General features: G+C 46.0%; 1 protein-coding gene across 1 annotated transcript in view; it reads right to left on the bottom strand.

Annotated features, from left to right (window-relative positions):
* The window catches only part of EPHA4 (EPH receptor A4), a 106,719-nt gene extending 94,050 nt beyond the window's left edge, over window positions 1-12,669 (bottom strand). The window contains exons 1-3 of the mRNA XM_051781422.1: window positions 12,490-12,669; window positions 11,502-11,569; window positions 6,475-7,138 (exon numbers count right to left, since the gene is read on the bottom strand). Coding sequence (XP_051637382.1) covers window positions 6,475-7,138; window positions 11,502-11,569; window positions 12,490-12,580 — 823 coding nt within the window. The 5' untranslated portion in view covers window positions 12,581-12,669. The remainder of the gene's footprint in view (window positions 1-6,474; window positions 7,139-11,501; window positions 11,570-12,489) is intronic.
* Between the last annotated feature and the right edge of the window lie 1,062 nt (window positions 12,670-13,731).

Below are 13,731 nucleotides of genomic sequence, written 5' to 3'. Positions count from 1 at the left end.
GTTCCTTTGTTATTTTAAAGAGCCTTTCCTCCATTTAATTATGCCACCAGGTTTCACACTGCGCAGTTTACTACCCCTGTGAAATTACCTTCAAGTTAAACACTAATTGGACATCCAACAAAAACGAAAACTCCCCACAAACTATGTTTTTCCTTCTGGTTTCTTATAGGATGTAGCCCCAACACGATTGGGGTCCCAATTTCATACCACTGATTTATAAAGACACAAAATGAAAACCAGTACTTTAAAGAAATACAGTACATTCATGCAGCATGTGTTCTAACTTATATCAATAAACCTTTCAACAAATCCATTCTGAACAAGCCTGTGTTTTGGGAGCATTTAATGAGCCTCAGCTTTATTTCAAGCCAAAGGCAATTTTAAGTAAAGTTGAAATAAAGCAAAGTTAAAAAGAAAAGAAAGCCACTAAAACCAAAAATAAAATAAAATATGGGTTCTCGTATAATCATGAGGCTTAAGAAAGCAGAACTTTTCTCACAGATTATTTTCTTTCAATAAATAAAGACAGCAGAGCATTTCTGCATGTTTACTTACCCAAGTGCTGGGAGCCCCTTTTCACCACACTATAACCGTGGGCCAAGGCCACTTCTGCAGCCTGCAGAGCAAAGGGAAGGGCACTAGACCAGGCCTGAGCAGGTCCTTGGTACAAAGCAGAAAAAGTGTCCAGAGAAAGTGTAATGCTTTTTTATGCATGTGTGTGCACAGAAGGGATCCCACCTCCTGAACCTGGTCATCCCCCAGCTGAGGATGCAGCTATAGAAGGGCTTTGTGATGGAGAACATACAGAGGAGATGACACACAAGAACCTGCAGCCCCACCAGGCACAAGAAGCAGCACTTCTATACCCCAGCCATCATTCTGCAGAGAAGGCCAGGGTTTTGGAGCACAGCACTCTCCCACAGGCTGGCTTGAAGCTGCGGTTTGGGGCAAGAGTGACAGTCAGCCATAGTCAAGAGGAGACTTCAAGACATGAGGAGCACACTGTGCAAATATTACACTATCTCTTAAACAAAGAGATTAAAAAAAAAATAAAACCAGAATCCATTTGCATAAAATCCAAATCTTTGAGCTCTGCATAAACAGAAGGAGATTTTGGCTGGCTTTTCCAAAGGAAGCTCTTATCTCCTTTGTGAAGTGGGGAAATGGGTGTGCTACTTTGCATGAGGGTGTATACAAAAGATGTAAATGAGGAATTTGCTGCATGCAAAAGGCAAAGCTGGCGACAGCTGCCAATCCCCATTCACAGGGAGAGCCTCCCTAGTCTCTAGCAGGAGGAAGGAGAAGGGTTTGCTTCCCAGGGAGGTGAAGCAGGCTCTGAATATTCATAAAATGGCCATTTAGTCATGGGAGTGTTAATTGTCTCTGATTCACAAAACTGTGTGACCTCACCTGCTCCCTGCAATATTTGAAAAGGATGTGGCATAATGGAACGAAACCAGATAAGATATTTATCTCACAAGTTTGGGGGGCTTTTTAATGCAGTCTCAAAAGACCTTAGTGTATGCTGAGCATTTCTTTAATCACTTCTCACAGGCGCAATAAAGACCAAGCTCAGTGGAGCATATTATTAGACAGATAATAACCCTTACCCAGCCAAGATCTAAATACCAAACTCATCGCACACAAGATGAGCTGTCTGGAAAGTGTTGTTCTGCCTTTTTTTTTTTTCCCCTCTAAGAACACAGACAAAAACCAGAAGATGGGCTGTAAGTCCCACAAAAGACTACGCGGACCTACCATGAAATTCATACCACCACAACAGCTCATCTGGCTTTCATTCTGAGGATCGTGCTTTTTACCAGTAATACACAGAATAAGGACCAGATATTGCTCCCCTGTGTACTAGCAGAAATTTTGTCAGGAATTCAGAAGGAAGCAATCCCAGCCCTTCTCCAAGCAACACATGAAGGGACAACTGCAGCTTGACTTCTGAGGAGGCCAGGCAGAAGAAAAGCAATAGAGAGCCTGCAGTGACATTTAAATGGAGATTCTGAAATGCACCAGGTGGTACAAAAAAATAAATAAATAAATAAATTCACAGAGGGAGGAACCCTTGGAAGGTCTATTGAGCTACATGAGAACATAACATAACCAAATCAGCAGAGAAGAGAACCAACTAAATTTGGTTCAGACAGACTGTGTTTCAGTATCGCTCCCAGGCCCCGCCTGGTAGCTTCAGTCTTCTCAGCTCCTTTTAAAACATAACATGTTGAGTCTATGCATTTTTTTTCCCTCTGCCAAAAATAATCAACCTGAAAAAAAATCCTTCTGAAACCTCAAATCTGCACAGTCTTAGTCACCCTTCTGATTACCCTTTTGTGCAGCCAGACTGTACATCAGTGCTATTCTGACAAAAAAAGTTATCTATGACTAAAATGGGAAAGTACACACAAATTATTTTACTTCCCCACCCCTACAAAACCCACCATCCAAAAATCTTATCACAGAAAAACATATAATTAGACTGCACCCTTCTGATGTAAACTGAACTGCTGCTTTCAATGATCACAGCCACTCTTCAAAGCCTCTGAGATAAAAAGAATCTTATCATTCAAATTATTACTTCTTAGGGATGCTCTTATCAAAGTTCGAAGGAAAATTCTAAAAACAGCAGTGATATGAAACCAGGACTGAGCCATATTTTAAATGACACTAGATTTTCTGCCAATTGGCCAATTCACAACTCAGAAAAAGCAAGTGTAGATGAAGACAAAGCTGTTGGCTCTCATAACCTTTACAGTATCACAGTAAAAATCTCAACTGTCTCACATATTTATACTAAATGGCAGGTCTAAAATTGAGATTTGTAATTTCACAGCATCAAAATCATCACAGATGGCTACAGTCTATTGCTTCTTTAATCTGTCTTTTCTCCCTTCCTGCTTGTTTCCACCCCCCTCCTTTGAGTAAGAAAGATACGTGTTTTATCATAAGGAAATCGTAACTAAATCCAAACCACATTATATTAATGTGTAACAAAACAATTTACATAACAATGATGAGTACAAGAGAAGTTGAAAATTACTTTATGTCTCAGTTTTGCCCTAAAGCACTAATTGCCTTAGCCTTGAGATGTGACACTAGTTGGGATAGTCATGTTCCATCAACAATATTCCACATTTATGCTCTCCTAAGTGGACAGCCATTAACACAGAACATTTGAGGGAGAATAAACAGTAACAGAAAATTAAAACAACAAAAAAAACCCCAGCAAACTGGAATTATTTTTTTTTGCATTAGGTTCACAGCATCTGCAAGTAAAGAATCAGTGCTCACCTAATATTTCTACTGATCAGGACCGATTTTGTAGAACCACTGCCATGACACAGCTTTGAAGCTTCCCAAATAAATATGGATTAAATACTTATCTCCTTTTCCTTCCTGCCCTGGGTTTTTGCATATGTGCATACACATGCACTTATGTATGTTCAGTAAGACAATCATCATCAATAAAATCAGCTGGAGAAAAAAAATAGCAGTCAGAGGAAGGACAGTTTTTTGTCATCATATTCAAACACCTCCATACCACCGACACAATTTTTTAAAAATCCCATTCAAGGTCATAAAGTCATTAACTCCCACTACAGGAATAACTTTAGATGTGAAGTGGCTTTCCATTATGCTTCCCACACACACATCAGAAATTAAGCAAAAGCATCTCAAGGAAAATGCATTATTTAAAAATCAGGAGATTGAGTGAACTTGAAGCAGCTCACAGGACAATCCAAGTGCCAGCTGGCCTGCCCCAGCACTGTATGGCAGGGAGCAGGTCTCAGGAGAAGACACGGAATTCCAACATCAACTGTGGATCTCCCAACAAGTGCAAGTGGCCTGAACTATTTCTGCCCACTGAGCTTTTGTCAAACATTTAAGATCTTAATCAACCCTAACTCTGACCCTAAGAACACAAGGGAAGATGGATGAGGAAACGGACAACCTCTGACCTTTCCTTGTATTTGTTCTGCCACAGCCAACCTACCGAAAAACAATTGAGGTGGAACCTGCTCACCAGCTCCAGTCCCAGACCAGCACCCTTTTAAAGACTTTCCCAAACTCAAACTCTCTCCCCCTGCCCCCAGTCCTCTGTACCAAAACCACAGGAATCCTCCTCACTTCATCCTCCTCCTCCTCCCTTCCAAAAACCTGTCAGAGCAGAACATTTGCTAAACGATGAAGTTAAGAGGGGAAAGAAAAGGGGAAACCTCATTCAATGATGTCAAAGGCCAAACTGCTTTAACAGCCTCACTGGAAACCAGAGAGGAGCTGCACAGTTCCAGTGAGCTTCATGAATTCACCAAGAGGAACTTCCCAGTAAACTGTTCTGGCTGGAGAATGGCAAGTGTGAGAAAAGGAAACCACAAATAACCACTGATGAAATGGGTTTAGCGCTTTCAAATTATGTGCTGGCTCGAATACTCTCAAAGTGACTAGCACAGGCCAACTTCACTCTGGAGAGCCCAAGAGACAGAATGTTCCTATTGCCTTTGTCAGTATGGCATCACCTGATCTTCCTGTTAACTGGGAAACAGAAAATGGGGGTTCCTAAGCCCAAACTTGCTCAGGTGCAGCTGAGACCCGTTAGGTAAGCTGACATTCATCTCTAAGGTCTAGTCCAACACTACAAAAATAAATTCAAAATGCATGTCAGTATAATCACTGCCCACCAGTAAAACCTCAAGAGATTTCCCCTCAACAACACAGGATTTGTTAGGCAATTAGCTCATCACGTCTGGGCCACTGACGCTGAAAAATGGTAGATCTGTGTCAATCAGAGTGACCCAGTGCTGACCTAATAGGCCTTTAGGAGAAAGCAGAATAATCCCTGTGCAATAAACCAAGATGTGCTCCTCCATTCACTTCCTCCTCTCAGAAGCCAGGCTGTAAATGTGTCTGAGCTTTGCCCAGAAGTTATTGAGCTATTAAGAGAGTAACAGTATCCCCACAGCCACCGAGGGCTCTCCTCACATCACCCAGTCAGTACCACAGCCACAGGTTCACACATCTCACAATAAACAGGTTTTCAAGTTTCCATCTCACTGGATTAAAAAAAGAAACCAAATATTAAAAAAAAAAGAAAAAGAAAAGAAAAAACCTGACTAATTTACCCCATAGAGGATGCCCTGTCATTGTGCTGCTCATCTTTCAGTTCTCTGTACAGCCCACACCAATTTTATTGCCACTATATCATACCTAAGCTTTTGTCATACAGCAAAAGCTCTAGAAATTAAGGCTGAAGTTTACACTTAGTGCTTCTTTCCTAACAAAGCTTAATTTCAACACATATTGCTGAACTTCATATTGACTGTAGATTAGTGTTCAAAAGAAATCAAGTAAGACATTCAAAAGACACCATTCTCTTAGGAGTCCAGCCCAAGAGCTGTCAGTTACTTGCCTCGCTAACTTGTGCTTAGCCTCAAGATCAAAAAAATGACCTCATGAAAAGCACACCAAGAAGATGTAAGGCAATTGGCTCCAAAAAACCTTTTCTAAAAACATGGTTCCAAATCCCCTAAGGAGCTGAGCACCTTCAATTCAGCACCAGGCAAAATTAAGCTCACTGACCTGTGCAAGAATCCATTTAAGTCTGATCTTAATTTATGCTTACATGAGCAAGAGTTTAGAAGCAGAGGCTAAAGATATTTTATTTATAAACTCCCTTCTCTCCTTCCCTAATCTTTTACAACTTCTTTTTCCAGAAAAGGGAGGTGTCGAGAATATAGGTATCGAGGTTTTTTCTTTTAGGAGAATCTGTCTTTTATACAGACTTTAATCCCCAATTCTGCAGCACACAGGATGGTCTGTCTGTGTGTGTGTGTGTGTGTGTGTGGGAGGGTGGGGTGGAGACTTCTAGCATTTCTAAGAGTATCCTAGCACCTCTATTATTTAACTGACAATAGAGACTCTCTGAGAAATGAAAATATTTAACAAAGGCAGCAGTGTCAAATATCAAAGGGTATTTAGTGCTAAAAATTTGCGACAAGTAAAACACCAAAGACTTCCACTTCCCAAAGCAGGAAAGTAATCCAGCTAAAACTCCTGTCCCTGCCTCCCAGACTGGTTCTTAACCCACTGCATTATCCAAAGGAGACTTTGCCAGAATTTCCTGTGCTTAACAAAGTTCATTTGAAAGATTTGTCTCTTCAAACAACGGTAGCTCAACTGCACTGTTATGTAGTCATTCACATTTCAGTGACTATCATGAGCCAAATAAAATTTAGGCACCTGCTAGAAAATGTGTTTCACCTTCTGCCTATTATGGCACTATCATTTGTTTTACATTATGTAATTCTTAGCCTTGCCACCTGGAGCTATTGGACTTCTTCATTAAACCCCTCTGTCCCACCAAATCCCATGTGGCTGTTAATTACTGGCTTTACTCCATTTACTCTCATCTCTGATTCAATTATGCATTCAACTAAGCCCTAATGAAGAGTACAATATGGCTCATCCTACCTTGGCATTCACCATTGCGTTCTTCATAGCCAGCATTGCACAGACAGTTGCCAATGGGCACCAGCCATTCGCCATCTGCCCCACAGTACATTTTTGGCACATCCTTCTCTTCTGAGTTGTTGACACAGGAGCCACGAACCTCCACCAGAGAGGATGTATCAGCCCCAGTAATGGTGTCTGGAAACTGTGCCAGGTTCCGAACTGTCAACGGGCACTTCTTATAGAAGACACGAACAGAGACCAAAGCAATGCAGGCACCGACATCCTGAAAAGCCAAATAAAACCCTTTCTTGCTGAGTGGTCCTACATCCCGTATCTCTGTATTCAGCTTCATGATCCTGTCTCCAATGTCCACCTGGGTGAAGCTCTCGTCAGCAGCAATGGTATCGATCTTGGCAAACTGGCTCTCTCGAATAAAACGCTCCTTATCATTGTTTGATTCGTAGTAATAAAGGTTGAAAGTCTCTTTGCAAGTTCCCATGACGCCCGGCAGGCTGTTGCAGTCTCTGAGTGTGAACTTGATTTCAATATATACCCTTTGAGCCCCCTCACGGGGAATCCAGTCAGTTCGTAGCCAATTATTCTGACTGGGCTCCATCACATTGCAGACTTGATAGGTGCGGATCGGAGTGTTCTTCTCATCCATAATGCTTACTTCCTCCCACTGCAGAGAGGAAAAGGGGAAGAAAAGTATATATCTGTATTAAAAGGAACAACTGAGCTTCACAGCAAACAATCTGCACTTCTTCCATTAAAGGCAAACAAACAAACAGAGAAACAAAAACAAACTAGCAGACCAAGTCATAGCCAGGACCTCAACTACTTGGACATTAAAGGAAGAATCTGTTCAGGAGAAACGAGTTCCAAACCCAGTAATGCCTCGAGGAGCAAACATGTTTTAAAGGCCCTCTGAACCAATCCAAGAATGCTCCATCAACTGACTAGGTTTATTTGCACTACAATTCAGTCCACAGGACCCTGCTTAGATTAGGGCTACATACAGGACTTCACAGACTCCCAGTGCAGAACTGGCCTGCAGTGGCCAGTGGATAACATGTGGACTCTGTCTTGTACGTGGGAATATCCAACGCTGACATAGCATGACTTGGTCACACAAAAAACACAAGACAGAGAGAATAACATCCACATTTCTGGCATCACTATCACATAGTTTAAAAATTCTCAAGCCAACTCTTATTATTTCTTTAAGCTGCCAACTCCTTTCCTGGGCTACCCATATCCCAGACACTCAGCAAACAGTCTTTACTTCAGAGCTGGGCAGAAATAGCTGTCTACAGAGAACTGGGTCCTTGATTTGGTGGCACTTAGAGAAGGAACAACAGGTAAAGAGACAACAGCATCAGTCTACCAGCAACACTACCATAACTTCGTTATCCAAACAGGGTTTCTTACTAGTGGGAAGGCAGAAAAAGAAGGAATATTACATATCTTTTTCTGGAGGAAACGTCAGGAAACAGCTACATTCATATCATTAAAAACCCAAAAAGGTTAACAGAGAGGTAAAGTGCTGAAAGATCAGGGTAGCTTGCATGCTTCAAAACTGTTACACCCCTCAAATCAAGTTCAGATATCTTCAGAAGTGCCAAACTAACAGGCAACATGACTATGAAACAACAACAATACATGTAATCCAAGGAGGGTATGGAAAGAAGAGATTCATGAGTTCAGCATGATGAACTTAGAAAAGGAAAGCACACATACTCAACAGTTCTGAAAAAAAATTGTTTTAAGTATTATCAGAAACAGAAGAAAGTTTATCACAGTGCTCTCCTGGTGGTAAGAAAAGGGAAAGTACAGGCATTAGGGAGAGAAACCTTTCCAGAAAAAAAACCAAACCATAGCACTTCAATTTATATTATTCAATTTATTCTTCTTTTAAAAAATATTAGATAATGATATGCTGACTAGGTTTGCAGGCAATCCAATGAAGCATATAAAGTTATCCTTAGAAAACAGTAATAACTTTAAAGAGACTTCCCAGAAGTGCTTTTCAGAACTACTGAAGCCATGGTTTTGATAAACAGAAGCCTTCTTAACGTTAAAGGGCTTCTTGTATAATATCCTGCATTCTTCTCACAAAGATTGCTCTTATGCAAGTGATTTTTACTTAAAAAGCTTCCAGCTTAGCTGAATCCGTTTATAGAATGACAGCAGTTAGCACCATGAGTCACTAGGAGCAGAAAGAATAATATTTTATTTGCTGCCTAGAGATAACTGCAAATTAAAATGAAGGAGGGGGGAGAAATCAATACTCAGCATGTCACTCCTTTTCAGAGAAAAGGAAAAAATAAATCTTAAAAAGTCATCTATCAACGTAAAGCGTAACATGTTGTTAGTAAGAAGACAGAGTTGTTTAATTTACAGCTGCCACAGAGCTAGTTTACAGTTACAATATTGTCTTTATGATCCATCATTTTCCATTCTGCTTATCTTCAGATTGTCTATGCTACCTATATTGTGTGTGGTACAAGAGAAAGGAAGAAGCAGAGGGAAATAATACTTGTTGATGGGATTTCCTTTAGTGCATTTACACAATGGAGGATGCTGCTAGAGGATTCAATAAAGAGACCGCTGAGGTCAACAGACAGACAGCAACTGAATCCGGCAACTTTTCCGATCGAGTTCTTAACACACCCATCTTCTGATCAACATACAAATATACAGAGTTGGGTTTATTTCACAAACACACAAACAAAAAAACAAACGTGTGTCTTTCTGACAGAGCTGAAAATAACTACAGCCCCAGATTTCCAACCACTGTAAATGACTTGTAACTCTAAGTATGTAGTCAAAGCTGTAACTTTTTGCTTTCAAGCTGAAATTAACTTTTATAATTCAACTCTTCCCACAGTTTAATGATGCAGAGTAAAACATTCTGGGCACAAAACTTGCTTTTCAACTGTGAAATGCAAGAGTAAATCATTAATTACATTTATAATGCAATTCATTAATTCCTCCAGGGCTACTATATATTTGATTACTACTAGTCAGTGCCACATTACTATGTTTATCTACAGCCCTTCTTATCCACGCAACCCTCACACCTCAGGAACAGTGTGGTACAGACCTAGAAAAATACTTTTTTTAATAGACAATAAAGTATACACTATTAAAGAAAAACACTAAAGGACAGAATCTTCCCAGAAAGATAAAGGAGTTTGTCACTGCTGCTTGAAATAAATCTGCAGCATATGAAGTTAAAGTAAACGCTTTCCAAGCACTGTATCTCAGAGACAGGCCATATACTCTTAAATTTTTCACTACAGGCTTAAAAATAGAACACACGTATGTAGGTTTAGTGAAACGAGTCACGTCCACAATAAGAGCACACATTTCCTTCTCAAGCTTGCATGGTGCTTTCAGAAGAAACATGGGGGAAAAGGGGGAATCCAACAGCCATTAATAAAATACAGCTGTCCTCTGATCATTGATTCTACTGCTGACTTATTAAAACTTGTATTTTAGGTCCTGTTTTAATACACAGCATAGATACCCCCGGAGAGCCTTATAAAAGGCCCTGTCTCATTAACCGACCTTTCCAGGGTGCTGGATTAACAAGGAAGCCCAACTCTCACCGAGATAGAGCTGTACCTTTCCACACTGTCAAAAGATGAGGGCAATTGCCTGCAATCTGCAGTGAATGTGCACCGTGGGCGCTGCCAGAGGCCTGCCAATCACTTCCCCACTCTTTGAAAAACCGGGTTTTGGGGATAGCACAGTGTGCTCAGGCACAAGCCGGGACCGTAGTCAAGTTCACCCAGAACAACAATGGGGGAGCAAAACAATCCCCCATTCTCCCATGTTATGGTTATTCAGAGCTTATGCATAATGCATCACCAGCCAACGCAACCTCGGATTCCTTCCGCTCACTGCTGTTTCCTTAGCTCTGCTTCTTCTAATTACGAGTGGGAACGCACACACACACAAAAAAGTAAATTTGTAGGTTTCCTGAAGAATCCAGTGCTTTGTTGTGCACAGGTCCTGATCTTTCAGCACTTTTCTCTTCCAGTCACTTTGACTTTGTTACTTCTGCTTAAGGATTATAAGCTGCTTTTGCTCATTTAATATTTAAGGGATTTGAGGGTTTTTTACATTAATGTTTAGTGTGCATTGCTGGCATTTTTCTTAAATTGCTCATCTGAAGAAAGAAAAAGCTTTTCTAATTGCTTATTAAAAAAAGTCCCATGAAGTACAGTCTCCTCCATACCCCTGCAACTCCAAAGTCCAACATTCTCGAGAGTTTCCCACAGAAGCACTAGGCACCCTGCAGGTCAGGGCACAGATGAGGGAGCAGCAAGGTGTCCACCCACTAATATAAAGCTAAACTAAACAAATAAAGCTACCTTGCATGCAGCTCCACTAAGCAAAGAGGCTCTAAGCCCCAGCAACGAACCCTCTTATCATCCATCACACCACTACTGGGCAGTGCATTCGAGCAACCTTCTCTTACAATTGTCTTATTTAAAACTACATCGAAAGAAAGTGCAAGGAATCACCATCAAGCACTGGGTGCTGCAGTTTATCTGTTCAGAGACCTAAATAAACGATGTTCACACCCTGAAATAGGGCAATGTCCCATCACACCAAAAGGTTTATCCTGTATATTGATCCCCACTCCTTCTTCTAGAAATAGAACAGCAATTGCCCTGAACATCCCCCAGCCGAGACAGTCCACAGATAAAATAATAGCAGTCAAGAATGCCAATTCAGCCGGCAGATCACATTTCTTGTTGGTATTTCAGTTTTAAATAGGCATCTAAGCCCATGCCTCAACCAATCTCCTAATTCTGAAACCTCTTTTCTGCCCTTTTGGTTTCCACTTCTTCCATGACAGAACTATCCAAAGGGAGTATAGAGTTTCTCCAACAAAGAGTAATTCACTTGGTAAGCCAAGGAAGAAATCTGACCTCCTCACCACAATCAACAATAATCGAGCCATTAGGACTCTCTGAAAGTTACTAATCACCCCCTTTACCCTTTTGATCAGATAGCGGTTTAAAACTTACCCCTCCTTCCAGGGGACTTGCTATCCACCCCAGCTCTCCCTGAACTGATCTGGAATCCAGCAAGGTAACTGCAGAAAGGTACAAATAAAACAGATTAAATTCCAGCTGCCAAGAGGCAATATTAAAATAAATCGTTTACCTGAACGTTTCCATATGTGTGGAGCACGATCGCATCCACCTTCCACTCGAAATGAAATGTTAGTTCCGACCGCGCCAATATCTTAAAACACTTGGAAAGTCTCTCGGGGTAGGTCCGAGGAATCAATCGCACGCTCGTTTCCCGGCGCGCCGGAGCCGCTCCCGGGCGCGGAGCGGCGCAGCCCCGGCACACCTGCGGGGGACAGCGGAGCGCCTCCCGGGAGCGCTGGGCACCGCATCTCCCGCCGCCCGGGACCGCGACCACACCTCGCCGATAAGCGGACAACCGGTACTTCCCGGGACCCCGGGAGGGCAGCCAAGCACCGAGAGACCTCGTGGGGGGTTCCCGAAGGGACTGGCGCCCCACGCCCGCACCGCGGGACGACCGCGGGCTTCCCCTGCTGAGCCGCCGCCGGACCGTCCCGCAGAACGGGCTGCACCCCGGCCCCGGGGAACGGCGCGGAGCCGCCGAGAGCTCCCGGGAGAACCGGTTTAATGAGCCGCCCTCGCGGCTCGGGGCCGCCCCGGCGCGGCGGCTCCGCTCCCGGGAGCGCTGCGGCCCCGCGGCCCGGCCCGGCCGGGAAAGGGGCAGCGCGGGGGGAAGCGCCGGGCGGGCGGCGGCCGCTCCGCTCCGCTCCGCCCCGAGACACCTGTGCCGGTGCCGCGGGCGGCCCCCGGAGCGCCGCCGGGCCAGCTCCGCGACCGCCGGACGGAGAGCGACTACACGGGACAGCGCGGGGCCGGCGGCGAGCGCGGCGGGGAGGGCACCGTCGCCAGCCCGGGGGCACCGAACTTTGCCCCCGCCGCCCCGCCAAGGGAGCGCGGAGCCCGGCCGCCGGCAAAGCCTCACCTTCGTTGGCGGGATAGATCCGGGAGCCGGTGACGGCCCCGCAGACGCCGACGAGGAGCGGGAGGAGGGCGCAGATCGGGACCCCGGCCATGCCGCCGCCGCGCTCCGGCCGCGCTATCCCAGCGGAATAAGTGCCTACATGGAGCGCGGCGCGCGATAGACATTGCCGGAGGGGCGGGGCCCGCCCGCCCGTCAGGCCCCGCCGCCAATCGCCGCCCGCCCCGCGCCGCGCGCCCCGCCCCGGCCCCGCCCCCGCCTCGCGCCCGGCGCGGGCGGCCGGGTCCGCGCGCTGCCGCCGGGGCGGGGGGGGCGCTCCGCGGGGGGGGCGAGGGGAGCGCGGCCCCGGGCAGGGCGGGCAGGGAGTGCGGGGAGATGGGGCACTCCGCGGGGTCTGTGACGGTCACGGTGTCCCAACACAGAAACACGACGGAAAAAGGGGAAAAAAAAAAAAAAAAAGAAAAATGAAAAGTTAGGAGCAGCAGAGCGGCGCAGGAGCCGCGGCCGCGCCGCGCACACGGACTCTTCCCCGCGCCGAGCCCGGAGCGGCTCCGCGTCCCGGGAGCGTCCCGGCTGCTCCCGCCGCCCCGCCCGGCCCGGCCCGGCCCGGCGCCACCGTTGAGCAACAGCGCCACCTGGCGGGGGCGGCGCGCCCCGCGGTGCGGTGCCCCGGGCGGGGGTGCGGGTGCGGGTGCGGGCGGCGGGCCCGGCGGGCGGGCGGCGGCTGCTCCCGCCGGCAGCGGCTGCCCCGGGGCCGGGGAGGGTCGGGGAGGGCTGGGCAGCGCGGCGGCAGCCCCTGGCGGCGCTCCCTCGGCCGCAGCGGCGGAGGACGGGAGGACGCTCCCCCCCCTCCGCCCGGTTCACCGCGATATGCCAATCGTTGTCGCTTTTGTGCACCGGGGCAGCGGCCGGGGCTGGATGGGGTGCTGGGAAAGCTACGGGTTCGGAGCGATTCCCTCTGAACGCCAAGATCCATCGGGACGCACAGGCTCGTCCCCAGCTGGGACGCGTCCATCCGCGGCAGCGCCGTGCCCGGGGACACCTGTGGTGGCCGATGCCTTTGGCTGTTCCCTGGAACCAGCGCTGTGCAGCCACAGCCCCGCTTTGCTTCGAGCGCTCCGTCCACCTGGCTCTTTAAAAAAATACTCTCTAACTAAGTATTTACAACAAAATCGTAGGTTTTAGGAGCCCGCTAAGCCCTGGGTGGGTCAGGCAGCGTCAGTAGGCTGAGCACCGTCCTCGAAC

This window comes from Manacus candei, unplaced genomic scaffold (assembly GCF_025592945.1).
Source record: "Manacus candei isolate 608988 ecotype Guabito, Panama unplaced genomic scaffold, ASM2559294v1 h1tg000015l, whole genome shotgun sequence".
Classification (NCBI taxonomy): Eukaryota; Metazoa; Chordata; class Aves; order Passeriformes; family Pipridae; genus Manacus; species Manacus candei.
Note: the sequence above shows the minus strand (reverse complement) of the source record. Positions and strands in the feature narration are given on the sequence as shown.